This window comes from Heptranchias perlo, chromosome 1 (genome assembly GCF_035084215.1).
Source record: "Heptranchias perlo isolate sHepPer1 chromosome 1, sHepPer1.hap1, whole genome shotgun sequence".
In the NCBI taxonomy this organism is placed as follows: domain Eukaryota; kingdom Metazoa; phylum Chordata; class Chondrichthyes; order Hexanchiformes; family Hexanchidae; genus Heptranchias; species Heptranchias perlo.
In genome coordinates this window covers 80,848,386-80,874,507 of record NC_090325.1, presented here as the reverse complement: position 1 = coordinate 80,874,507, position 26,122 = coordinate 80,848,386, and the positions used below count along the sequence as shown (strand labels likewise).

Below are 26,122 nucleotides of genomic sequence, written 5' to 3'. Positions count from 1 at the left end.
CGAATGCATGAATTGCAACAATTATACATTTCTTTCTGGTGCAAAAAGACAAAAGGAAAAGCGGCCCAACCGTGGCTAACAAAAGAAATTAAGGATTGTATTAGATCCAAAGAGGAGTCATATAAAGTTGCCAGTAAAAGTAGCAAGCCTGAGGATTGGGAGCAGTTTAAAATTCAGCAAAAAAGGACCAAGAGATTAAGACGGGAAAAATAGAGTATGAGTGTAAACTTGCAAGGAACATAAAAGTGGACTGTAAAAGTTTCTACAAGTATGTAAAAAGAAAAAGATTAGTGAAGACAAATGTAGGTCCCTTACTGTCGGAAACGGGAGAATTTATAATGGGGAACAAGGAAATGGCAGAGCGATTAAACAAATACTTTGGTTCTGTCTTCACGGAAGAGGACACAAATAACTTCCCAGAAACGCTAGGGAACCAAGGGACTAGTGAGAAGGAGGAATTAAAGGAAATTATTATTAGTTAAAAAAAAGTGCTGGAGAAATTAATGGGACTGAAAGCCGATAAATCCCCAGGGCCTGATAATCTGCATCCCAGAGTACTAAAAGAGGTAGCCATGGAAATAGTGGATGCGTTAGTTGTCATCTTCCAAAATTCTATAGATTATGGAACAGTTCCTGCAGATTGGAGGGTGGCAAATGTAACCCCGCTATTTAAAAAAGGGAGAGAAAACAGGGAACTACAGACTGGTTAGCCTAATATCAGTAGTAGGGAAAATGCTAGAGTCTATTACAAAAGATGTGATAACAGGACACTTAGACAATATCAACGGGATTAGACAAAGTCAACATGGATTTATGAAAGGGAAATCATTTTTGACAAACCTACTGGAGTTTTTTGAGGATGTAACTGGTAGAATAGATAAGGGAGAACCACTGGATGTGGTTTATTTGGATTTTCAGAAGGCCTTTGATAAAGATCCACATAAGAGGTTAGTGTGCAAAATTAAAGCACATGGTATTGGGGGTTATATACTGGCATGGATTGAAAATTGGTGAACAGACAGGAAACAGAGATTAGGAATAACTGGGTCTTTTCGGGGTGGCAGGCAGTGACTAGTGGGGTACCACAGGGATCGGTGCTTGGGCCCCAGCTGTTCACAATATATATCAGTGATCTGGATGAGGGAACCAAATGTAATATTTCCAAGTTTGCTGACGACACAAAACTAGGTGGGATCGTGAGTTGTGAGGAGAATGCAAAGAGGCTTTAAGGCGATTTAGACAAATTGAGTGAGTGGGCAAATACATGGCAGATGCAGAATAATGTGGATAAATGTGAAATTATCCACTTCGGAAGGAAAATCAGAAAGGCAGAGTATTATTTAAATTGTGATAGATAGGGAAATGTTGATGTACAAAGGGACCCGAGTGTCCTTGTACACCAGTCACTGAAAGCAAATATGCAGGTGCACCAAGCAGTTAGGAAGGCAAATGGTATGTTGGCCTTCATTGCACGAGGATTTGAGTACAGGAGCAAGGATGTCTTACTGCAGTTATACAGGGCCTTGGTGAGACCACACCTGGACTATAGTGTGCAGTTTTGGTCTCCTTACCTAAGAAAGGATATACTTGCCATAGAAGGAGTGCAGCGAAGGTTCACCAGACTGATCCCTGGGATGGCAGGACTGTCGTATGAGGAGAGATTGGGTCGACTCGGCCTGTATTCACTTGAGTTTAGAAGAATGAGAGGGGATCTCATTGAAACATATAAAATTCTGACAGGGCTAGACAGACTGGATGCAGGGAGGATGTTTCCCCTGGGTGGGAGGGTCCAGAACGAGGGCTCACAGTCTCAGGATACGGGGTAGGACATTTAGGACTGAGATAAGGAGAAATTTCTTCACTCAGAGGGTGGTGAACCTGTGGAATTCTCTACCACAGAAAGCTGAGACTCTACCAAGTCACTGAATATATTTAAGAGGAAGCTAGATGGATTTCTAGACACAAAAGGCATCAAGGGGTATGGGGAGAGAGCGAGAATATGGTATTGAGATAGAGGATCAGCCATGATCATACTGAATGGCGGAGCAGGCTCAAAGGGCCGAATGGCCCACTCCTGCTCCTATTTTCTATGTTTCTATGAATACCCAGCTTCTGACCTACTCTAGTAGCAATGAGTAGTTCTCCAGTGTATTTACATGTTAAAGAAAAAACTGCCCAAGGAAAAGGTTTATACAATTAAAAAATACATTTATTAGTTTCATTATTTTTCAACAGTGAATCTGATGGTAATCATAATGAACTTAAATACAAACTATTTTGTCCCCATTATACTTCAATAGGATTGTACTCCATGCAAATGATCTGTAATCTGCAGAAATTCCACAAGAAAACATTAAACTGTTGATGCAGTGATTCCATAGGACAGCGTTTCCCAAACTGTGGGGCGAAAGATTCCAAAGGGGGGTGCAAAGATGATGGGAGAGGCCAAGAAAAAGCCACTGAACCACTGCCTGAAAAAGGTGGCGGTGGTGGAAGGGTCTCGCACCTCGGGGTTTATCACTTTTGCGTCGATGTGAACGCAAAAACGCATGTACGCAAAAATTGTATTATTAAACACAGCTGCATTTTATCTTCAACTCAACGCCATAACCAATACAATCTTTGCGACGCACGCTTGGTCCTTCGTTTCCTCCGTGCTGTCTGTTTCGGAATGGTGGAAGGGGAGGAGTCCTTGGCTCAACTGTATCAGGTGCCTGATGGGGGGGTCAACCTCCATTTGCAGCGCTGTCACTGTCAATCTTGCAGATGTCACAATTTTTTTCCTGCCAAACTGCCAGGACAGTTGCCAGTTGGTGACAAAACAAGGGAGGGAAATGGCTTGCACTGCAGTATGTGGCAATAAAACTGACATGAATGAGATGGACACGAATTGGTTTAGAACTCAGCAGCAGAAAGGCTGACTTCCTTTCCAGTCTGATTCTAGGTACATAAGTGTTTGGAGTTGCACAAAAACCTGCAGTGTCTCTGGAAGCAACTCTGGCTCAAGGTCTGCCATTGCCTGTGCTTGGATGATTATAATGGATAAATTTCCAGAATTAACCAAGCCAGGGGCTCATATAAAAAGGTGCAATTAATTATTCTGGAAACTACTCATTTTCACCCAAGACCATTTCTGTTTTTTTTTGTTCTGCTGTAGACATCTCCAAACAATAGACATAGTTGTTTCTACAACCTACAATAAGTGTTTTTTTCCATATGACCGGTGAAGAGAACACCTCACCTGGAAGGGAATATGAAGTAACCAATTCTCCTGTTGCAGCAACCAAGATCCATAAGTTCCCATCTGTAGAGATCACAGCAACTAATGTTTCATCATGCAGATCACAGTTGGTAAAAACAAATGGAACTGCATATACTTGTTGGCTGGTTTCAAACTTCCATGCTAGATCTCCATCTTCATTCAAGCAGTATACAAAACAGTCATAAGATCCACATATTATTTTCTGATTTGTAGCAGAAAAACTGCAGATGCATGGTGAAGAAAAGATAGGGCCACCAGTTGAGAACTGCCAAAGCTAAAAAATCAACAACCATGTTAAAGAAAAGAACAAACTTGCATTTATATAACACATTTTATGTTCTCAGGGCATCCCAGGGTGCTTCACAGACAAAGAACTACTTTTGACGTGTAGCCACTGTTGTTATGTAGTCAAATACAGCACAAGGCAAAGTCCCACAAACACCAATGAGATGAATGACTATGTTTTAGTAACATTGGTTGACGGAGAAATGTTGGCTGGGAGACCCCACCCTGCTGTTCTTCGAAACAGCCATGGAGCCTTTTACGTCCACCTGAAAGACAGTGACAGTGCAGCACTCCCTCAGTACTGCACTGAAGTGTCAGCTTAGAGTATGGGCTCAAGTCTTTCGAGTGCAGCTTGAACCCACAACCTTCCCACTCAGAGGTGAGAGTGCTATCACTGAACCAAGGCCGACACCTGAGTAAGTTAATCTGGCATGCGCTACAAGTTCACCCACGCATTACTTTTAACAATGTCAACCAACCTACTTTAGAATGGTTATGCAAATTAGATACAACTGGAACAAAAAGACCTGGCACCTTGAGGGGTTACTTAAATTTATTTTAGATATTAGTTTTAATAGTTTAGAAATATACTAAGTTAAAATACTTATCTAAATACTTGACTAAAATATCAGGCTAATTTTAATGTCAGTTCAAATTGTACCTGATCACCATTATGGTTAAAGCATTGCAGGCTCCCATCTACACAACCAATGTACACAGACTGAGAAGTACACAGTGGTGAAGAAAATAAAGGCTTTCCACAGGAATGCTTCCAAATCACGCTGCCAGTGTCCTGCAATAATTAAAAAGCACAGTTTAAATGCTGCTGTTTTTCCCTCCATGTTTATTAATGACTGCTGAAAAATGATCAATTATATCTAAAACCATTTCCATATTTAAAAATGTGAATATATGTAATGTCCCTTGTCATATCCTTAGTATGTTTCTTTTTCATACTTATACATCTAAGCGTAGTTATTTATCCAAATTATTATATTTCTGTTCAGCCTCCTTCCTTTGCAAGCATCAAATGTTCAGTGTAAACAGTATAAATTCAAATCATAGCTTATCTTGTCAAATTGTGAATGATTTGAATTCTTTACAATGCCTTAATACAATATAATTGGCATTTACATATATATTTTATAGAATTTGCATTATTTTGACAACTAATTAAGGAAGTAGTAGCGGGACATTTAGAGACTCAAAATAAAATCAGGGAGGGTCAACATGATTTTATGAAAGGGGAATCGTGTTTGACAAATTTATTAGAGTTTTTGAGGAAGTAATGAGCAGGGTGGATAAAAGGGAACCCCAGCAGATGTGGTGTATTTGGATTTTCAAAAGGCATTCGATAAGGTGCCACATAAAAGATTACTGCACAAGCTAAGAGCTCATGGTGTTGGAGGTAATATATTAGCATGGATAGAGGATCGGCTAACTAACAAAAGAGAGTCGGGATAAAGGGGTCATTTTCAGGATGGCAAACTGTAACTAATGTGGTGCCGCAGGGATCAGGGCTGGGGCCTCAACTATTTATAATCTATATCAATGACTTGGGTGAAGGAAGCGAGTGTACTGTGGCCAAATTTACTGATAATACAAAGGTAGGTGAAAAAGTAAGTTGTAAGGAGGACACAAAGGGCTTGATTTTCAGATGAAGGAGCAGGTGCGTTGGGGGCAGTGGGGTTCCAAAAATCGCGGAAATGCCGAGCGGGTTCGAAGCCTGGCAGTTGGTAGGAGATGCCACTTGACAGTTGACCTCACTCACTGACTTCTCATGTCAAAGCATTGAACTACTTCCTGGATTGCATCCATGTTCGTGGTGCACGTGTGCCTCCCAAATGTGGAAGTCCCATCGGCAATTAAAGCCGACGAGATGATACTTTGCATAGTTTGTCAGCTAGTTGAAGTACTTGATTGACGTAACATTTTGGCAGGGGTGCGATTTTGAAGCATCCTCAGCGTGTTTCCCGTGCTGTGGGAAACACTCCCTGTTGCAACAGACGTGTTTCAGCCAGCAGCCAGAGGGAGAGGGAGATGCAAATGCTTATCTGACAGGTGGGGAGAAAACGCCATTTATTGCAACAGGGCACTTTGTCACTTCAGATAAAGTTTTGGCTGCAAGATCTTTGTGTTTTTCACCCAAAATTCTTAATTTCCACCCAAAACTCTGCTGTTCAAACATATTTAACTACTTTGCGGACCCCCTCAAACTCACACCATCAGGATGGGGGGGCGCCATGGCTGCTTCACCACTACATCCGAGGACAAGCAACATCACCAGCCTCGCAGGGATGGCATCCACCTCCGCCACGTGGAGCTCCACAACACAGTGCTGTGCCACAGGAACCTGCACAAGAGCATGGAGGGCAACAACAGACAGCAACGTAGCAGGAGGCACTACCCTCGCAACAGGGTCTACAGACCGAGGCTCAGCTTCCTGGACCTCTCTGAGAAGCAGTGCATACAGAGGCTCAGAGTCAATCACCAGGCAGTTGCAGACATCTGCAGCCTCCTTCATGCCGAGCTGCTCCCGGCTGGGCCGAGCAGCGTCTCCTTACCTGTTGCTGTCAAAGTCACCACTGCCCTCAACATCTTCACCTCCAGATCATTCTAGGGTGCTACCGGGGACATCGCCGGGGTCTCTCAGTCGTCTGCACACAAGTGCATTAGGCAGGTGACCGACGGCTTGATTCGCAGGGCCTCACACTACGTCAACATCCCCATGGACGACCTCAGCCAGACGGAGATGGCAGTGGGATTCCACGCTGTGGCTGGCTTCCCACAGGTGCAGGGTGTAATCGATTGCACCCATATAGCAATACGAGCACCTCCACACAAGCCAGGACTGTTCATCAATAGGAAGGGCTATCACTCCATCAACACTCAGCTTGTTTGTGACCACCTCAAGAGATTCCTTCACATGTGTGCCAGATACCTTGGCAGCTGCCACGATTCCTTCATCCTCCGGGAATCCAACATCCCACCCCTCTTCCACGTACCGAACACCCTTAAGGGCTGGCTCCTCGGGGACAAAGGGTACCCACTGCGCATATGGCTCATGATGCCTCTGAGGAATCCCATCACCAAGCAACAGCATCGATATAATGACAGCCACGTCATTACCAGGTCTAAACTGAGTATGGTATAGGGCTGCTCATGATGCGCTTCAGGTGCCTTGATCATTCTGGGGGAGCACTTCAGTACGCACCAGACAGAGTGGGACTCATTATATTCATGTGTTGTGCCCTGCACAACATGGCACGAGAGGGATGCCGCTTAAGGAGGCCCCATCCACATTTGCTACCCACATTGAGGAGGAGGCAGAGGAGCCAATGGGCACAACACCGGCTCACCTGCCTGCTCCTGAGGCCAGGGAGTCACTGATATGTGAACGGTTCTCCTAACATCAGACAGTGTGAAGAGTCCAGTCCTCACACCACCTGGTTAGAGCAGCGCCCACACCAGGCCGCCCACCTCCCTGCACAAAACAGTCCTGCAAATACACATACACCCACTGTAGAGTGACCCAATGGGTGGCATCAAGTGTTGGCATTCATGGTGAACCTGATGAAAGGGCCTTATTACAGAAGTCAGTCAAGAATGGCCAAGACGTGGCAGTAGTGGTGATAATAATAATATTTAATGTGAGTTTAACAAAAAGCAAATATAAATAAAAAACATGACCAACCGACAAACACCCTTGTGCATCCCCTTGGTGCTTACAAAATCTTCGCCTTTCGCTTCTGGCTACTCCTACGTGGTGCATCCCCTGTGGCTGCAGCAGATGTAGTGACAGGTTGCTCTTGTTCATGCCCTGACTGATTAGATGTTTTGGGCCTACGCCTCTGGGTTTTGGTGCCCGTGAGGGCCCCTCCAAAGACTGGTCCACCTGCACCTGTGCAGGGGCAGACTCGGACACTTGGAGAGGAGGCAGCATTGAGGGTACTGTTTGAGTGGGGGGCAATGGGTGAGACGTGGGAGCGCTTTGAGTGGCGTCCCCACTTCCATGTCCCCTTTCGCCATCATCCCTCCCCTGGGCCAGGCCCACACCACTCCTACCACTCTGCTGGATGACAGTTTGGAGGACATGTGTGAAGCCTTGTAAGGCCAGTGCTAGTGTATCTGCCTGCCTGTTTAAGGTGGCAGAATGCTGTTCACTGTGAGTCCGAACGGCCGTTGTCAGGGCCTGAATGGACTCATTTGTGAGCCGTGCTTGAAGCTCCATGGAGGCTAGCCTTCCCTCCATCACAGACATTCCCGCATTTACCCACGACAGTATGTCAGGGATGCGCTCACGTCCCTGTGACACTATCTCAGAGTTGCCCTCCCGTACCTGTGCCACCATTCCACTCATGCAGGAATTGGACTCCTCCATCCTCTGCGCTATTGTGGAGAATACGCGTGGCACCTGTTCCAGCACCTCATAAATGTGCTGCTGCCCCTCAATCATTCTCCATTTAAAGGATGGCCCCCAGGGTTCAGCATCTGTGTCCAGCTGAGCAAAGCCTGTAGAGGAGTGCTCCCACCAACGCGGACTCTCCACAGCTGCCCCTGCCACCAGTGTCTGCTCGCCATGTGCAACCCCAACTAACTGTGGACTAGGACCCATTGAGGTGTGTGTATCTGCGCAAGTGGATGGCTCCATCAGATGTGACGGTGCACCCTCAGAGGCCAGCAGGTCCTCTGAGGAATTGCCCTCTGCCGTCACAGCCTCCTGCTCCGCGTCTGTGAGGATGACGATCTGTTGCGGCCCCCCTCCAGTCCTCACCCTCTCCCGTGCATTCTGGGTTCTCTTCTCCTGTAAGGGAAGAAAGTACAGACACGTGTGTGAGTGATGGTGACATGGCCAACCGATGAATGCATTGGTTTGGGTGCGGCTGACTGTAAAAGAGATGCATCAGAGGGTGAGTATGAGACAGAGCCGTGACATTGTATGAGGATTGGGTTGAGAGGTAGTAGTGGGGTGACTAATGGGGAGGTGAGGAAGTGCTGAGGAAGTGCAGGTAAGTTGAGGATGAGCTTCAGTGGGCGTGAGGAGTGATGTGATAGAGTAGTGTTGGCAGTACAGAATGAGTTGGGGGGTGGGAGCGGTGATGTGGAAGACGGAATGTAGGAGAATGAGTAAGTGTACTCACTTTGGCTGACCTAGTTAGGTCATTGAAGAGCTTCCTGCACTGGATCCAGGTGCGGGAGATGTTGCTGCTGCTGGTGACCTCCTCTGCCACTTCGAGCCAGGCCACTTCCTCCCCTCCGCCGAGTAGAAAACATCCCTCCTCCTCCTCACCCCATCCAGTAGCACCTGGAGTGAGGCATTGCTAAATCTAGGAGCAGCCTTACCGCTATGCTGCTCCATTTGCTCCCAGAGCAGCCATTGGAGGACTGCCCCTTTAACTAGAGTTTCTCCAGCTGACAGCCTGTGAGATGCGGGTGCGCAGTTCGCCCGCTGCGCAGCTTTCGGACAGCGACCCGGAAGCCATTTAAGTGGCTCCAATTGACCCGTGATCGCGTGGGAAACTGACAGATTTTATTGGACAGGTTACCCACGTGTCCAATCGCCTCCCCCGCCCCACAGCTGCCATCCCGCCTCCCCGCCAAAATCGGGGCCAAAGTGTCTGCAAAGGGATATAGATAGGTTAAGCTATGTGGGCAAAAATTTGGCAGATGGAGTATGATGTGGGAAAATGTGAAGTCATCCACTTTGGTAGGAAGAATAAAAAAGCTAAATATTACATAAATGGAGAAAGACTACAGAATGCTGCGGCACAGAGAGATTTGGTTGTCCTCGTACATGAAACACAAAAAGTTAGCATACAGGTAATTGGGAAGGCAAATGGAATATTGGCCTTTATTTCAAGGGGAATGGAGTATAAAAGCAGGGAAGTCTTGCTACAACTGTACAGGGTGCTTGTGAGACCACACCGAGAGTACTGCGTCCAATTTTGATCCCCTTATTTAAGGGAGGATATACTTGCATTGGAGGCGGTTCAGAGAAGGTTCACTAGTTTGATTCCAGGTATGGAAGGGCTTTCTTATGAGGAAAGAGTGAGCGGGTTGGGCCTATACTCACTGGAGTTTAGACGAATGAGAGGAGATCTTGTTGAAACATAAGATTCTGAGGGGACTTAACGGGGTAAATGTTGAGAGGATGTTTCCCCTCATAGGGGAATCTAGAACTAGGGGGCATAGTCTCAAAATAAGGGGTCGCCCATTTAAGACGGAGGTGAGGAGAAATTTCTTCTCTCAGAGGGTTGTGAACCTTTGGAATTCTTTGCCCCAAAGAACGGTGGAGGCTGAGTCATTGAATATATTCAAGGCTGAGTTAGACAAGTTTTTGATCAGCATGGGGGTCAAAGGGTATGGGGAACAGGTGGGAAAGTGGACTTGAGGCCAGAATCAGATCAGCCGTGATCTCATTGAATGGTGGAGCAGGCTCGAAGAGCCAAATGGCCTACTCCTGCTCTTTTCTCTTATGTTCTAATTAAGATGCTCAGACACACAGGCGTAGTATCAATTGATGAGATATTGTTATGTAGCATTCACACATCATTTATGGACCAATTATTAGCCACTTACTGGATTGACAGCTAGCAATGATTCTCCAAGGGTTGCTACATAGAGTAGCCGTGGTGATTTGTTTAAACAAGGAGTTGAGAACACAGCACCTCCTCCACAGTGCAATTTCCAGACACACTCTTTACCCTATACACAGAAAATAACAAGCCATTATGAAGGTAAAGAATTTTAGTTATGACACTGAAAAATACTGGGTTTTGCCACTTTAGAGTAATAATTAATGGTCTGTTTATAACTGATGACATAAATCACAGTCCAGCTTGAGAATTTTGATAAGATTATCCACCGGAATACTTTCATAGGTAGACTGGATCATGCTCAAGTTTGGCAGACAAAACTTCCTACGAGCTTCGCCGGTCGCAATCTAGTCCCCAGGTCACAGGATTTAAATTTATGCTTAATGCAACCCTATTCTGAATGCCTTCCGAAATTAGATATACTGCATACTTGCACCTCCGTATTATTGCCCGTCTCCGCTCCTGTCTCAGCCAGCTGCTGCTGAAACCTTCATCCTTGCTTTTGTTAACTCCAGACTCGATTATTCCAATGCTCACCTGGCCGGCCTCCCATCTTCCACTCTCCGTTGGCGACTACGCCTTCAGCTGCCTAGGCCCTAAGCTCTGGAATTCCTTCCCTAAACCTCTCCGCCTCTCTCTCCTCCTTTAAGACGCTCCTTAAAACCTACCTCTTTCCAAAATAAGTTGTTCAAAACAGATTTTCAAACTTCAAATGAACTACAACTGCTGAAATTCTTACAAGAATGTCCAAAGCGTAGACATGTTGGTCATGTGATCCAACAAAGACCAGTCCCAGGTCAGGATCCACAATAGGAGAACATTTTACTGAATTCCAAGTGCAAAAATTCCAGTATGTTTCCCCATCACTGCCTCTTAGCACACAGATGGAACCATCATAACAACCTGGATAAATAAATCACACAATATAATTACCACTAAGACCTTTTCACATAAGAACAATTTATATATGGAGAATTGAAAACAGAAATAATTGTTGTGTTGTGACAAAGATCTGAATCCCTAGATACAGTGGAGTGCTTTCAGACGTCCTTAGGATGTGAAAGGTGCTATATACATGCAAATTTTCTCTTTTTTATGCCATAACTTGTTGATCTCCTGTGATGTTGCACACAGGGTGTCACGGTCAAGTGCAGTATACAGATCAAGTAGGGTTAGAGGGTGGGAGAGGAGAAGGGAGTGGAAGGGGTAGGAGAGATGAGGGAAGGGGAGGGAAGAGGAGGGGGGGAAAGGGAGAAGGTGAAAGAAGGCAGAGAGAAGGCTCTGTGGAGGTTTGATCCCTGCTTGAAACCTGCTTCAAGAACACACTTAGTATTCTGGATAGCCTAACAGGGAAAGTAGTACACTAATTCTATCTATGTTATTCCCTCAGGTATATTAAAAACGGCTCATTGCTATTTGTTGGTTCTGCTGATTTCAAGGATCAGAGCAGAGGAGAAGCAACACAAATTGTTTGAGATGTATGCTAAAGTAATATTACCTCCGGCCTCCCATCTTGCACTCTCCGTGCAAACTCTATTGCCCGCATCCCACCACCTGTGCTCGCTGACCTACACTGGCCCCCGATCCGGCAATGGCTCAATTTTAAAATTCTCATCTTTGTTTTCAATTCCCTCTATGGCCTTACCCTTCCCTATTTCTGTAACCTCTTCCAGCCCTACAACCCACCAAAATCTCTGCACTCCTCCAATTCTGGCTTCTTGCGCATCCCCGATTTTCATCACTCCACCATTGGCAGCCGTGCCTTCAGCTGCTTAGGCCTTAAGCTCTGGAATTCCCTCCCTAAATCTCTCCGCCTCTCTCTTCCTTTAAGACGCTCCTTAAAACCTATCTCTTTGTCCAAGCTTTTGGTCACCTGTCCTAATGTCTCCTTTTGTGGCTTAGTATCAAATTTTAATGGATAATGCTCCTATGAAGCGCCTTGGGACGTTTTACTATGTTAAAGGTGGTATTTAAATGCAAGTTGTTGTTATTGTTGTAATGTGCCCTGCAGTCATCATCACGAATGAGTTTTCATTCAGCTTCTTTTAGTTGCTATAAATATCACATTTGAGATTTGGGAATTCTGATTCGTAACCAGGCTAATCCACCTTGGATTCTAGACCCTACGGGTCAAATAATCCTACATTTCTTGCTCCAGTTATTTAGCCAAGTCATTACAGTGTGGGCTAAGCAGTAAAAGTATGGTTTCATACCTACAATAATGAAGTTTCCACATCTGGACATACATGCAGATGATTCAATCCGACCTCCAAGAATCCTCTCCCATTTTATTTCTCCAGAAAGCGCATTAATCGCCTGCATCCTGTGCGAGTGAGATCCAATGTACACGGTTGTATCTGAGCCACTATTCCCTGAGATTACCAGCAGAGGAGATGCATCAACACATTTTGCCGTGTCAGATTTCCACCTAACCTTCATTGATACTGTTCTGCAATTAGTAACATAATCTTCTGGAATGAAACTTCCATCGCTATGTGGTGGCTTCACTACTTTGTTTATAAATGATTCCCAAGAGTTATGCTTAACTGGCATTTTCTCTTCATTTAATGATATATTTGCGTTCATGTTTTCAGACACATCAGAAGAATAATTTCCTTTCCTTTCTTCTCCACTTGATTCAACATCCATCAACCCTTTTCCTTCTTGTATATCAGGTCTATTTTCACATTTTTCATAACTTACATTCGTGTTTAGTTTTGCGATCCGACTCCCTCTACTTATAGTAGTAATGTTACCAATACTGGCTGCTGATCTCCACTGTTTAATTTGCTTTGAATGAGATCCAGCACTTTCATCTTTAATTGTTTTTCTTTTCATTTTTCTGTCATTTTTATCTTTAAGTTCCTCCTTGTTCTTAGCTTCAAAGAATATGGTATTGATAATATGATTGTAAATATCCAGAACAGAACTGTTTAAAATAACTTCAGTAAGCCCAAATACTGTTTGTCCTACAAGCGTCTCAATTTCTTCTGCAAGCCTCAAAGCTTTTAGGGAGTCCCCACCACTGTACAGGAACATACAATTTTTGGAGACATCTGGAAGATCTTCTGGAAGATTGAGCACAACCTGCAAACATACAACTGCATAAAGAAAATGTATGGGCCACCTGTTAAATCTACTTAATTCTATTAGTCATGCCAGAAAGCAAAAGTAGGACAGTTTCATTACGAGTTATGACATGCATTCGATTCTGTATTGGTTCAACTTATCATCCAGCCATATAGAATTCTTTGAAGAAATAACAGACGATAAAGGAATGCAATTTTTAAAACAAGTTTTTTCTGACTCATATTCCTCTTTTCTAAAATACATATATTTTGTTATATATGTCGCCGAACGTTTATCACTACTTCTGTTAAATTAAATGTGAATGGATTTGTAACATTTATATATTACAAAATAAATATAGAACAATAGAAGTTTAGAGTGCTAATGAAGGCTAGTCAGCCCATTATGTCTATGCTGGCTCTTTGATAGAGCAACATATATATTTATAAAATAAACAGTGATACTGAATACTTCAGTTAAAATGTTTACAATATAGATCAATTAAACATATTCTTCCACAGGGGTTATTTTAAGGACCACTGCTCTTTTTGATATATATTAATGACCTGGACTTGGGTATACAGGATATAATTTCAAAATTTGCAGATGATACGAAACTCAGAAATGTAGTAAGCAATGTGGAGGATAGTAACAGACTTCAGGAGGACATACAGACTGGTGAAATGGGCAGTCACATGGCAGATGAAATTTAACACTGAGAAGTGTGAAGTGATACATTTTGGTAGGAAGAATGAGGAGAGAGAATATAAACTAAATGGTACAATTTTAAAGGGAGTGCAAGAATAGAGAGACTTGGGGGTGTATACACACAAATCTTTGAAGGTGGTAGGACAAGTTGAGAAGGCTGTTAAAAAAGCATATGGGATCCTGGGCTTTATTAATAGAGGCATAGACTACAAAAGCAAGGAAGTTATGCAAAACCTTTATAAAATACTGGTTAGGCCTCAGCTGGAATACTGTGTTCAGTTCTGGGCACCACACTTTAGGAAGGATGTCAAGGCCTTAAAGAGGGTGCAGAAGAGATTTACTAGAATAGTACCAGGGATGAGGAACTTCAGTTATGTGGAGAGACTGGAGAAGCTAGGATTGTTCTCCTTAGAACAGAGAAGGTTAAGGGTCTTTATTCCTGCACTCCCTTTAAAATTGTACCATTTAGTTCTGACGAAAGGTCTTTGACCTAAAACATTAACTCTGTTTCTTTCTCCTCAGATGCTGCCTCACATGCTGAGCTTTTCCAGCATTTTCTGTTTTTATTTCAGATTTCTAGCATCCACAGTATTTTGCCTTTGAAAGAGGGGTTCAAAATCATGAATGGTTTTGATAGAGTAAATGAGAAACTGTTTCCAGTGGCAGAAGGGTTGGTAACCAGAGGACACAGATTTCAAGTGATCGGCGAAAGAGCCAGAGGTGACATGAAGAAACATTATTTTATGCAGCGAGTTGTAAAGATCGGGAATGCACTGCCTGAAATGGTGGTGGAAGTAAATTCAATAATAACTTTCAAAAGGGAATTGGATAAATACTTGAAGGGAAAAAATTTACAGGGCTAAGGGGAAAGAGCATGGGAATGAGACTAATTGGTTGGCTGTTTCACAGGCACAATGGGCCGAATAGCCTCCTCCTGTGCTGTACCATACTATGGTACTATGAGATTTTTCATAACGTTCATGAATTTCAAGAGGAGCAACTGGAGAAAGCTGCTGAAGGTTCCGATGACTAACCAATTAGTATAGACCATAGATATGCGGGACATTCTTAGACTACAGGTTTGTAGTTACGTCTGGATGTGGTTTCTAAAGCGAAGTGGTTCTTTTGTTTTAGCGAAGTTGTGACTATTTAACATCGCAATTCTGATTCTCTTTAATTCTAAAGATATGTTTTATCACCAGTCCTGAAATGCTATGGAAACACACGTATCTGCATATCCTCTGAGTTCGCTAAGACCCGTACAGATTTGCTAAATGGCTTATGTCATCCTCCATTTTCTGAATTTCTATTTTCTTTTAAATAAGGGACTCACAGAAAGCTTTTGTCTATAACCAAATAAAAGTAGTTTTCTACTGTGGAACATTTTTCAATCGCTTATTCAGATCTGCTCTTAATCCTACTGGGACAGATTCTCGATACTCTCTGATTGCTTCAGCCTGAAGCATAATTCATTGAATTGCTTTTCAGGTGATTTACTAATAGTCTCTGGACTAATCAATGAACTGTTATTAATGTATTTGTATTATACCTAATAGCAGCATTTCTATTTCTAACATTACTTAAAAATTTTCACTCACAAATGATGACTTTATTTTGGTTTTACATTTATTTTTTGTGTCAAATACTTTGACAAAGCAATGCTGTTACATAGATGCTTATGCATAACACTAGATGTCACTGCATTATACCAGAGAATTGAGGATAGGCAGTCATCAAATTCTTTAATCACCTGTTACCCTTAATTCTCTGGTATATTGTTCAAAGTTATTAAAGAAAAAAGAAAAAAGATCTGGTATAGTACAGGCTGTGTCTTATTTTTTAAAATTTAAGACACAGCCTGCACTATACCAGAGAATTACAGATAACAGATGATTAAAGAATTTAATGACTGTCCATCATCTATTCTCTAGTACAGTGCAATTATCCTTCATTAATTTATATATATAAATAAGGAAATGATTCAGACAATAATAAAATCATAAAAAGCTTACCTTCCAAAGCCGATGAATACCTTCCCAAAGTTCTTTTCTTCCCAGCACACTTTTTGAGTTCTTTGCCTTTGTCTTTTCTTGGTATGTCTGAATCAGTGAAGTTCGGTCTATTTTGCCTAGTTATAACAGATAATATTTTATATATATTTTTTTAAAATTGAACCAATATCAACTTTATGGTCCACATCAAAACATTTCTAAAGAAAAATACAATTGTGGGGTAACAGTTGGTGTGTATTACTTTGAAACAATCTCATTAGGGCAAATTAAGCATGAATAGGACTCAAGTTTTTAAACATAATGAATGGAATAAATAAAATAGATGCACTTTGATAACATTTTCATGCAAAATCAAGATAGAAAACCAGGTGACATGACTATAAAAGGAGGAAGCCACAAACTAAATTTAGCAAAAGGAATAGTTTCATGCTTGCCTTAGTTAACTTACAGAGGAAAATGACACCTAGTGCAGTAAGTACTGAATTCACTGAAACATTCAAACAGATTTACATAAATTTCTGATTGAGCGAAGTGTAGAAAGTTTAGAGAAGGATGCACTAAATCAGGTTCTGAATAGAAGGTTTGGGTTTTAGTAAAGCATACAGCGAGACATTTTTACAGGCATAAAACTTAATAATACTTGTGGATTTCCCATAGCATTTCTTGCAGTCAGAGCAGGAGATTGAGCTGCTGTCGGGACCAGATGACCAAGGTGATCAAAATGGAGGCCAATGCCAAGGATTAGGCAGGGGAGGGTGCTAAATTGAGGTTTGAGGTGTACAGATAGCAAGGTTGTGGGTTGGGAAGGCAGTGTGACTTACAAAAGAAACAAAATTAAGCCTAGAAGTGGAGCATAGACTGCTAAGAAGGGAAGCAAAAGAAGGCCCAGCAGAAGAGCACAGAAGGACCTGGACTCCTTAAATTGAGTTTGGGGCTTGTGGAGGTTCAGCTGACACCATCAACATGCTGTAAATGGAATGGCATGTAATCTGCCACGTTATTCCTAATGGTATATACATAATTCTTTCACCTGTGACTTCACAATATTTAAAGCAACACTTGTCAAAAGCTTTCCTATCATTCTGAGCCTAGGTGGGAAATATCATGATGGCTGCACCTTGGACGATTTTTTTTTGATGCAATGCAATGAGGTAGATTTTTTTGGTGGATTGCAATTTGAGGTAAAATTGAAATTGCAAAGTAAGTTTTTGCAAAAGTACAAAATAATCAATCAGAAAGGAAAAAAACAGACTTAGAGAAAAAAAAATGACCAATGGCTTGACTATCATAAAGTAGTCAAAGATGCAATATATAACCCCGAGTCAAGAAATTTTATTATAATGAAGATAGATTTTATCCCTATATGCATTTTTAAATTTCCCTTTAAAACTGAACCAGACACTTGGAATGGGAATATATATTCAAACACATAATTCCTTGAAAGTGAAAGCGCAAGTGCAGGTAGCCATAAAAAAAAAGCACCACAGTATTTTGGGTTTTATAGACAGGGGCATAGAAGACAAAAGTGAAGAAGTGATAATAAATATGAACAATGCAATGATAAATATGTACAAGGCCAGAACAAGAGCATAGTGTATACTTTTGGGCAACCCATTATAGAAAGATAGCATGTGATTGCTTCTTGTAAGGGGAAATTGGATAAATATTTGAAGCAGAGGAAGAAAAAGAGCTAAAGGGAGGCAGCAGGGCAGAAGAATTACTTCTAGATTGTTCAAGCAAAGTTATGATGAGCCGATTAGCCTCCTTCTCTGGCATAAACTTCTATATGTTATTCTTGGAACACTGCATTTTCTGGACCTGTTTTGCACGTTCCCAAGCTTTGCGCTCAATTTTGTCAGCTGGCATATTGTTAGAATATATTATCAATGCAAACTAAAATTTCTGCCAAATTTAAGAAAGCAAATACATAAGTACAACATATGATTTAGAACATTTAATTGAAATTTGTGATTTATTTACCATGAGCTGTAAAAGGTACTGAATTGATCTGGACAACATCATCTGGAATAGCATGGGAAGAGAGGTGTTTTCCAAGGTCAAGGAGGATATCTCTGCGGAAATTAGTGGTACTTCCTTTACGCTGTTCAGAAATGCGCCTGGGCACGACAAAGAGAACCAGCTTATCTTGATCACATTTTATCACTACACCAGCATCCACTTGCTTCAAACCTTCAGCTACCTAGAAATATTCATAGTTCATTAGTTTTTTCAGCATTAAGAAAACTCAATGCATATATGTCACTATTGCCAAATCAGAACAAAAGCGATCTAAGTTTTAATCGGGCAGAATGCCATGTAATCCTAACATTTTTTTTAATGTTTATCTTATTAGCAAATCTGACACCTACAATTCTAGTGCTGTTCCTATAAAAAAAATCAAATCATTACGGTTTTGTGGAGACATTATTTTTCAATATCTTTTATGTCTTTGTCCTAATAACAGAAACCTGATTACACCAGGGCAAAGACTAGAAGATTAAAATACAAGGGTATTGAAGAAGATGTCCCACACAACAGCAGTAAATATTCTGGCCAGACAGTTAAGAAATGTTAGTGCTTGCCAGGTACGTCCCTGGTTCTCTAGGTCCTGTGAAGTATACTCCTGGCCATCTCCTTTCATCTAGCATGTGTGCTCCCCACCCACCCCTGCCTCTACTGTTCCCCCCTCCACCCCACTGTCAGCATTTACAGCTCTTCCCTCTGATAGAACATTTACCAGCCACCTCCCCATCACCCCCACTGAGACAATTCATCACTCACATCTTGCTTACAGCACTTACCATCCTTGCACCACTCCTCCCTCTTCCCCACCCTTCTGTGCCTCGGGCCCCAAGTAACATATACTTGGATTTTCAGAAAGCTTCTGACAAAGTTTCATATTGACGATTAATGGCTAAAGTATGCAGCCACGGAATAGGAGGCAAAGTGGATAAAAGATTACTTAAAAATAAGAGACACAGGGTAGCCGTAAATGGGAATTTTTCAGGGTGGAAATAAATCACGTGTAGTATCCCAGGAGTAAGCTTTGGCACCCTTACTATTTATATAGTAAAAAGTCATGCATTTAGTAAAGGTCACATGTTAAATATTTCAGGTGGCACATTTTCTATCACACTGCTTTCACTGGTTTAAATGATCAAACATAAGGAATGAGAAAGCTACATAAAACCAACCAATACGAACACTCAATTTTTTTTCTAAAGGTACTAAACTGGCAGCATCTTCCACACAATAAACCACATTACTCAATTTATTTTTTCCATTGGAACCTTATCTTAATTTCTGACCCAGCTGAATGTATGGCCCTATAGACATTTATAATAAAATAAATGCATTAAAAAAATATTATCTTGTAAAAGACCCACTAAATTCACTCAAAGTCAGCAACAATATATTAGATATGCCTCCCTGTATTTCCCACCTTCCTTCCCTGAATTAAGAAGCTCAACCAAGTAGTGATTTCTATTGTCACAGCACATATCACTCTGTTGGACTGCAACTCCCAGAATGCATTTTATGGTTGACATCTTCTATCAAGTTCAATAGAGTACCAGACAGGGAGGGCAGGGCTTATAAATAGTTAAATCATGACATGCTTTGTGAATGGCCGGTCTTGCTGTCAATCAAGGAAAGCAATTCTTGTGATTTAAAGACAAGTCCTGATTTTCCAATCAGACAAAAAATTATATTCTCTAGATTCAGCCCTTTGAGCCCTGGAAATCAGATCCAGGAAGTTAAAAATTCAGAATAGATGCCATCACAGTTTGCCACATCCCTAATGTTGTTAAACAGATAGACTCCTACTTCTCTTGTGGTCCACTGGATTTAATTTTAAAATTCTGTATCCTGCTCCCAACCCAGTCCCACTGCTGTGCTCAATGAAAAACAGAAAGACCTGTTTGGGTCTCATGGCTTTTTCCTATTCCTACAAAATTTGTATCTGTATCTAATTTGTACACCCACAATTTCGCTAACTATTGTTGCAGTTGTTATCTGTATCACATTTGATATAAGTGGATTTAACCACAGAATTACCTGCTGTACACTTTCAAGATTCACACGTTTCCCATGGCGTTTAATCTGATTGTCTTGACGACCTAAGTAATACATATGTCCATCTTTAACGATTACCCAGTCCCCAGTGGCTCTCATTGTTCCTGGATGCACAGTTATTTCATCATCAAGAAAACATACACGCTCTTTACCACCTGTCATAAAGAATACAGTACAAATGAAACTTCAATGCCACATAACATATCAATAATATAGATTTAGAATTCTTCCAGTAACTCATCAATATGATCATGTGCCGGTATTCCTTGGTGTTAACAGGCCAGGTATAGGTAATATGGTGTTTTAATTAGTGGCAACATTTATTTAACACAAATAATGTGCAGTGTTGTGAAATCCCTCTGTGCCTTTAAGTGCATATATGGTAGCACAATATGTGAAAAGGTGTACTTATGTGTAAAATGTCTGTGTAATGTAATTGAAATGGATGCTAAGTGAATGGGTGAGATGAATTTGCTCTGCCCATGTATGCCGCTGTCGGCCTGGCCAAAATAGTGGGTCCTAATCCGTATTCTGTGGTCTCCCGGGGTGTACCAGGGATGCAGAGTTGAACGTATTTCGCAGACAACTGGTTTAGCCATTCATCTCCGGATCTGGCTGGACTACATAAAGCACTATCGAGTCCTGCTCTCTTCTGCCAAAACTGCTCACTGTCCAGGATCATCCTGGAATCCAAAGATAACCCCCGGCTTCTCTTCGCTATTACAAACCCGCCTCCCCCACCCTCACCTCCAACAAGAAGTGCAAGGAGCTCATGGACTTCTTTGTCACTAAGATTGAGACCATTCGTTCAGCTGCCTCTGTCACTTCCCTCCCTTCCCCTAGCTCACCAAGCCAAACTTCCCCTAAGGTTCCCTCCTGCCCTGGCCCTGAACTCGCATCTTTCCCTCCTATCTCCCCTCATGCCCTCTCCGATCTCATCTAGTCAATGCTCACCTCCTGCTCCCTCAACTGTATTCCCTAAAAATTTCCTCCAACTAAATATTGGGAAGCCTGAAGCCATTGTCCTTGGTCCCCACCATAAACTCTGTTCCCTAACCGACTCCATCCCTCTCCCTGTCCATCATTGTTTTCAAGTCCCTCCATGGCTTTGCCCCGAACTATCTTGCCTCTTGCGCAGCCCCGATTTTAATCCCTCCACCATTGGCGGTGGTGCCGTCAGCTGCCTAGGCCCCATGCTCTGGAATTCACTCCCTAAACCTCTCTGCCTCTTTCTCCTCCTTTAAAACACTCCTTAAAACCTACCTCTTTGCCTGTCCTAGTATCTCCTTACGTGGCTCAGTGTCACATTTTGGTTGACAACACTCCTGTGAAGCGCCTTGAGACGTTAAAGGCATTATATAAATACAAGTTGTTGTTGTTGTGTATTCCTACCAAACTGCTGACCACCCAACTTCTCTTCCTGGCCCCATGTCAGCTGATATTGTTAATAGTTCAATCTCCTCAGCTACTGTCCCGTTCCCATACAAATCTGCCGTCATCATCCCCTCCTCAAAAAACTCACCCATAGCCCCTCAGTCCTTGCAAACTACCGCTCCATCTCCAACCTCCCTTTCCTCTCCAAAGTCTTTGTTGTCGCCACCCAAATCCGTGCCCATCTTTCCCGCAACTCCATGTTTGAACCCCTCCAATTAGGTTTCCGCCCCTGCCATAGCACTGAAAACAGCCCTTATCAAATTACAAATGATATCCTATCCTATGTGACTGTGACCGTGGTAAATTATCCCTCCTCTTCCTTCTCGACCTGTCTGCAGTCTTTGACACGGTTGACTACACCATCCTTCTCCAACGCCTCTCCTCCATCGTCCAGCTGGGTGGGACTGCGCTCGCCTGGTTCCATTCTTATCTATCCAGTTGTAGCCAGTGAATCACCTGCAATGGCTTCTCTTCCTGCTCCCGCACTGTTACATCTGGAGTCCCTCTAGGATCTATTCTTGGCCCCCTCCTAGTTCTCATCTACATGTTGCCCCTTGGCGACATCATCTGAAAACACAATATCAGATTCCACATGTACGCTGACGACACCCAGCTCTACCTCACCTCACCTCTCTGGACCCCTGCCCCCGCCCCCACCCCCACCCCATCCCCACTGTCTCTGATTTGTTATGCTGCTTGTCTGACATCTAGTAGAGGATGAACAGAAATTTCCTAAATATTGGGAAGACCGAAGCCATTGTCTTCAGACCCCACCACAAACTCCGTTCCCTAGCCACTGACATCCCCCTCCCTGGCTACTGTCTGAGGCTGAACCAGACCGTTTGTAAACCTTGGCGTTCTATCTGAACCTGAGATGAGCTTCCGACCGCAATCCGCTCCATCACCAAGACCACCTACTTCAACCTCCGTAACATCACCCGTCTCCACCCCTGCCTCAGCTCATCTGCTGCTGAAACCCTCATCCATGCTTTTATTACCTCTAGACTGGACTATTCCAATGCCTCCCATCTTCCACCCTCCATAAACTTGAGCTTACCTAAAACTCTGCTGCCCGTATCCTAACTCGCACCAAGTCCCATTCACCCATCAGCCCTGTGTTCGCTGACCTACATCGGTTCCCGGTCCGACAATGCCTCAATTTTAAAATTCTCATCCTAGTTTTCAAATCCCTCCATGGACTCGCCCCTCCCTTTCTCTGTAACCTCCTCTAGCCCTACAACCCTCCAAGATCTCTGCACTCCTCCAATTCTTGCCTCTTGCACATCCCCGATTTTAATTGCTCCACCATTGGCAGCTGTGCCTTCAGCTGCCTAGGCCGTAAGTTCTAGAATTCCCTCCATAACCTCTTCGCTTCTCTATTTCTCTCTCCTGCTTTAAGAAATTCCTTAAAACCTACCTCTTTAACCAAGCTTTTGGTTACTATGTCTTAATATCTCCTTATGTGGCTCGATGTCAAATTTTGTTTGATGACACTCCTGTGAAATGCCCGGTACATTTTACTATGTTAAAGGCGCTATATAAATGCAAGTTGTTGTTATTGTAGAGGCATTGAAGCACCCCTATCTATATGTGGGAAAGAAGGCTGCCATCTGCCTCTAGTAACACCGACATAATGCATCACTCCCAAGAGCTTTCTGAGATGCTGTTGGCCTTGTATTCAAGGACAGAGTAACATTCTGCTGATACTTGTTCAAGGTTTGGTGTTTGCAGAGATGCTGCCAACCCAAGTGCGATCCAGAAAAACCCTATGCAGTCATGCTGTGGGAGGGCATGTCCTCATAACGTGCCATGGTCTGCTGGTGCAGTCGTGTACTTATATGACATTCTGCAGTCTTGTTCCTGAGTTGAAGCCAGACACTCATAGCTTCCTTCATTTTGTCACTCAAGGATCCCACAGCTGTAGAATGAACATTCACGTGAACTGCACGCATTGCTTATGGTCTCACATATGGAAGTTGCTGCAGTTCATGCCACAGCAGCTGGCACCTGCTGCATTTCAGACCTCAAGCCGCCTAGCCTTGTTGCTAACCTGAAAAGAGACACTTTCCTCTTCAGAACCATAGCTACAAATTCAGACGGAGACTTTTCCTTGAACTGAATTTTACGAATACATCAAGATATAGTGGCTCCAGAATTGCGCTCTCTGTAGCTGGCTTAACATCACTAAGCATTGCATATACTAGTTTGGTGGCTGCTTCTTCAGAAGTATGAAACCAGCATTATCAGAGGTTAATCAGGATTGAATGGACTTCCACTGTTAATACTAAAACAAAAGCAGCGAAAGATTGATCTCAGTGAAAAACATGGGATTTCCAATGGAAGAATGCTAGCATTTAATAAACTTGAAAAATAGGGGTACGAATAGAGCCAAGAACCTGAGGCTGTAAACATATACATAGATGTTTCTTGCAAGATAGAAAAAAGCAATATTTACTTCTCATTCACTTTTAAAAATAATAACTGTGGGGTTGTATTCTCTAGAGTTTAGAAGGTTAAGGGGTGATCTGATCGAAGTTTGTAAGAAATTAAGGGGAACAGATAGGGTGGATAGAGAGAATCTATTTCCGCTGGTTGGGGATTCTAGGAGTAGGGGGCACAGTTTAAAAATTAGAGCCAGACCTTTCAGGAGTGAGATTAGAAAACATTTCTACACACAAAGTGGGGTAGAAGTTTGGAACTCTCTTCCGCAAACGGCAATTGATGCTAGCTCAATTGCTAAATTTAAATCTGAGATAGATAGCTTTTTGGCAACCAAAGGTATTAAGGGATATGGGCCAAAGGCAGATATATGGAGTTAGATCGCAGATCAGCCATGATCTTATCAAATGGCGGAGCAGGCACGAGGGCCTGAATGGCCTACTCCTGTTCCTATATTCCTATGTTCCTAACTGAAACTGGCAAAACTTAGACATGATCAATTAGAATTATTACTGTGACTAATATCCTTTTGCAGAATTTTGTTTAAAAATTTTAAGCCTCCTGCAAGGAAAAAGTCAGGAACAAACAGTAATTATTTAATTATGAAGCTACACAAGGAAAAATCTCTACCTATGAAAACTTGTCCCTCTCCTTCCAGGATTAGTTGACCGGAGTTATCCATGACATCCAAAGTGGTTCCCAAAAGGGGGAATCCCAGCGGTACATGCTCTTCACATCTAAAATGCAAAGACAGGTAACAATTAATTCTCAAACCACAGTTAAGATATCAACTATTTATAGAACTCACCAGCATCAGTGTGCTAGTGAGTACAGAAATAGGAAGATAAGGCAGGTTAATGCGTGGCTAAAGACATGGTGCAAGAAGGAGGGCTTCAGATTCTTGGGGCACTGGGACCAGTTCTGAGGCAGGAGGGATCTGTTTAAGATGGACAGGTTGAACCTCAACAGAGCTGGGACCAATGTCCATGCAGGGAGGTTCACTAGTGCTGTGGGGAAGGGTTTAAACTAATTTGGCAGGGCGGTGGGCACAGGATGTAGCATTAGAAAGGAGAAACATGGTGCGCAAAGTATTGGGAGAGACAGATAGCACTAGAATAAGAAATAGTATGGTATTAGGTGGGATCAGACCAAGAGTGAATACAAGAAGGGCTAAGGTAGATTTATTGTGCATATGTGTAAACGCACGAAGCGTGGTAAAGAAGGTTGGTGAGCTGCAGGTACAAATGGCCAAACGGAAATATGATGTAGTGGCGATAACTTAGACCTGGCTCAAAAAAGGGCAGGTTTGGGTACTAAATATTCCTGGATACAAGGTGTTCACGAAAGATAGGGAAGGAAAAAAAAGATGGGGGTAGGGGGTGGCAGTTTTGATTAAGGAGAATATTGCAGTGCTGGAGAGAAAGGATTTCCTTGAGGGGGTCAAGGACAGAATCTATTTAGTTAGAGTTAAGAAACAATAGAGGCACCATCACACTACTGGGTGTATTCTTTAGGTCACCAACTAGTAGTAAGGATATGGAGGAGCAAATATGCTGGGAAATTACAGAGAGGTGCAAGAACCATAGACTAGTGATAATGGGGAACTTCAACTATCCTAATATAGACTGGGATAGTAATAGTATAAAGGGCAAAGAAGGGGAGGAATTTCTGAAGTGCGCTCAGCAGAACTTTCTTGATCAAAATGTTTCCATCTCAACGAAGAAGGAGACATTGCTGGATTTGGTTCTGGGGAATGAAGTAGGTCAAGTGGAGCAAGTGTCAGTGGGGGAACATTTAGGAAACAGTGATCATAGTATTATAAGGTTTAGATTAGTTATGGAAAAGGACAAGGAGCAATCTAGAGTAAAAATACTTAATTGGAGGAGGGTCAATTTCAGAGGGTTGAGAATGGATCTGGCCTGGATAAACTGGAATCAAAGATTGGCAGGCAAAATTGTAATCGAACAATCGGTGGTCTTTAAAGAGGAGATGGTTCGGGTACAGTCTAGGTACATTCCTACAAGGGGGGAAAGTAGGGCAACCAAAGCCAGTGCTCCCTGGATGACGAAAGAGATAGAATAAGTGAAGCTGAAAAAGGGAGCTTATAACAGATGTCAGATTGATAATGCAAGTGAGAACCAAGCTGAATATAGGAAATACAGAGGAGAAGTGAAAAAGGAAATAAGAGGGGCAAAGAGAAAGTACGAGAATAGACTGGCAACTAACATAAAAGGGAATCCAAA

General features: G+C 42.6%; 1 protein-coding gene across 3 annotated transcripts in view; it reads right to left on the bottom strand.

Moving 5' to 3' along the window:
- Window positions 1–2,187: 2,187 nt before the first annotated feature.
- aasdh (aminoadipate-semialdehyde dehydrogenase) overlaps window positions 2,188–26,122 on the bottom strand; it is a 53,719-nt gene continuing 29,784 nt past the window's right edge. For all 3 annotated transcript variants that reach the window (XM_067987131.1, XM_067987123.1, XM_067987141.1), the window contains 9 exons: window positions 24,510–24,616; window positions 19,989–20,161; window positions 17,913–18,132; window positions 15,933–16,048; window positions 12,357–13,230; window positions 10,883–11,046; window positions 10,127–10,252; window positions 4,209–4,340; window positions 2,188–3,536 (listed from right to left, as the gene is read on the bottom strand). In XM_067987131.1, the coding sequence (XP_067843232.1) occupies window positions 3,108–3,536; window positions 4,209–4,340; window positions 10,127–10,252; window positions 10,883–11,046; window positions 12,357–13,230; window positions 15,933–16,048; window positions 17,913–18,132; window positions 19,989–20,161; window positions 24,510–24,616 (2,341 nt within the window). In that variant the 3' untranslated portion in view covers window positions 2,188–3,107. The remainder of the gene's footprint in view (window positions 3,537–4,208; window positions 4,341–10,126; window positions 10,253–10,882; window positions 11,047–12,356; window positions 13,231–15,932; window positions 16,049–17,912; window positions 18,133–19,988; window positions 20,162–24,509; window positions 24,617–26,122) is intronic.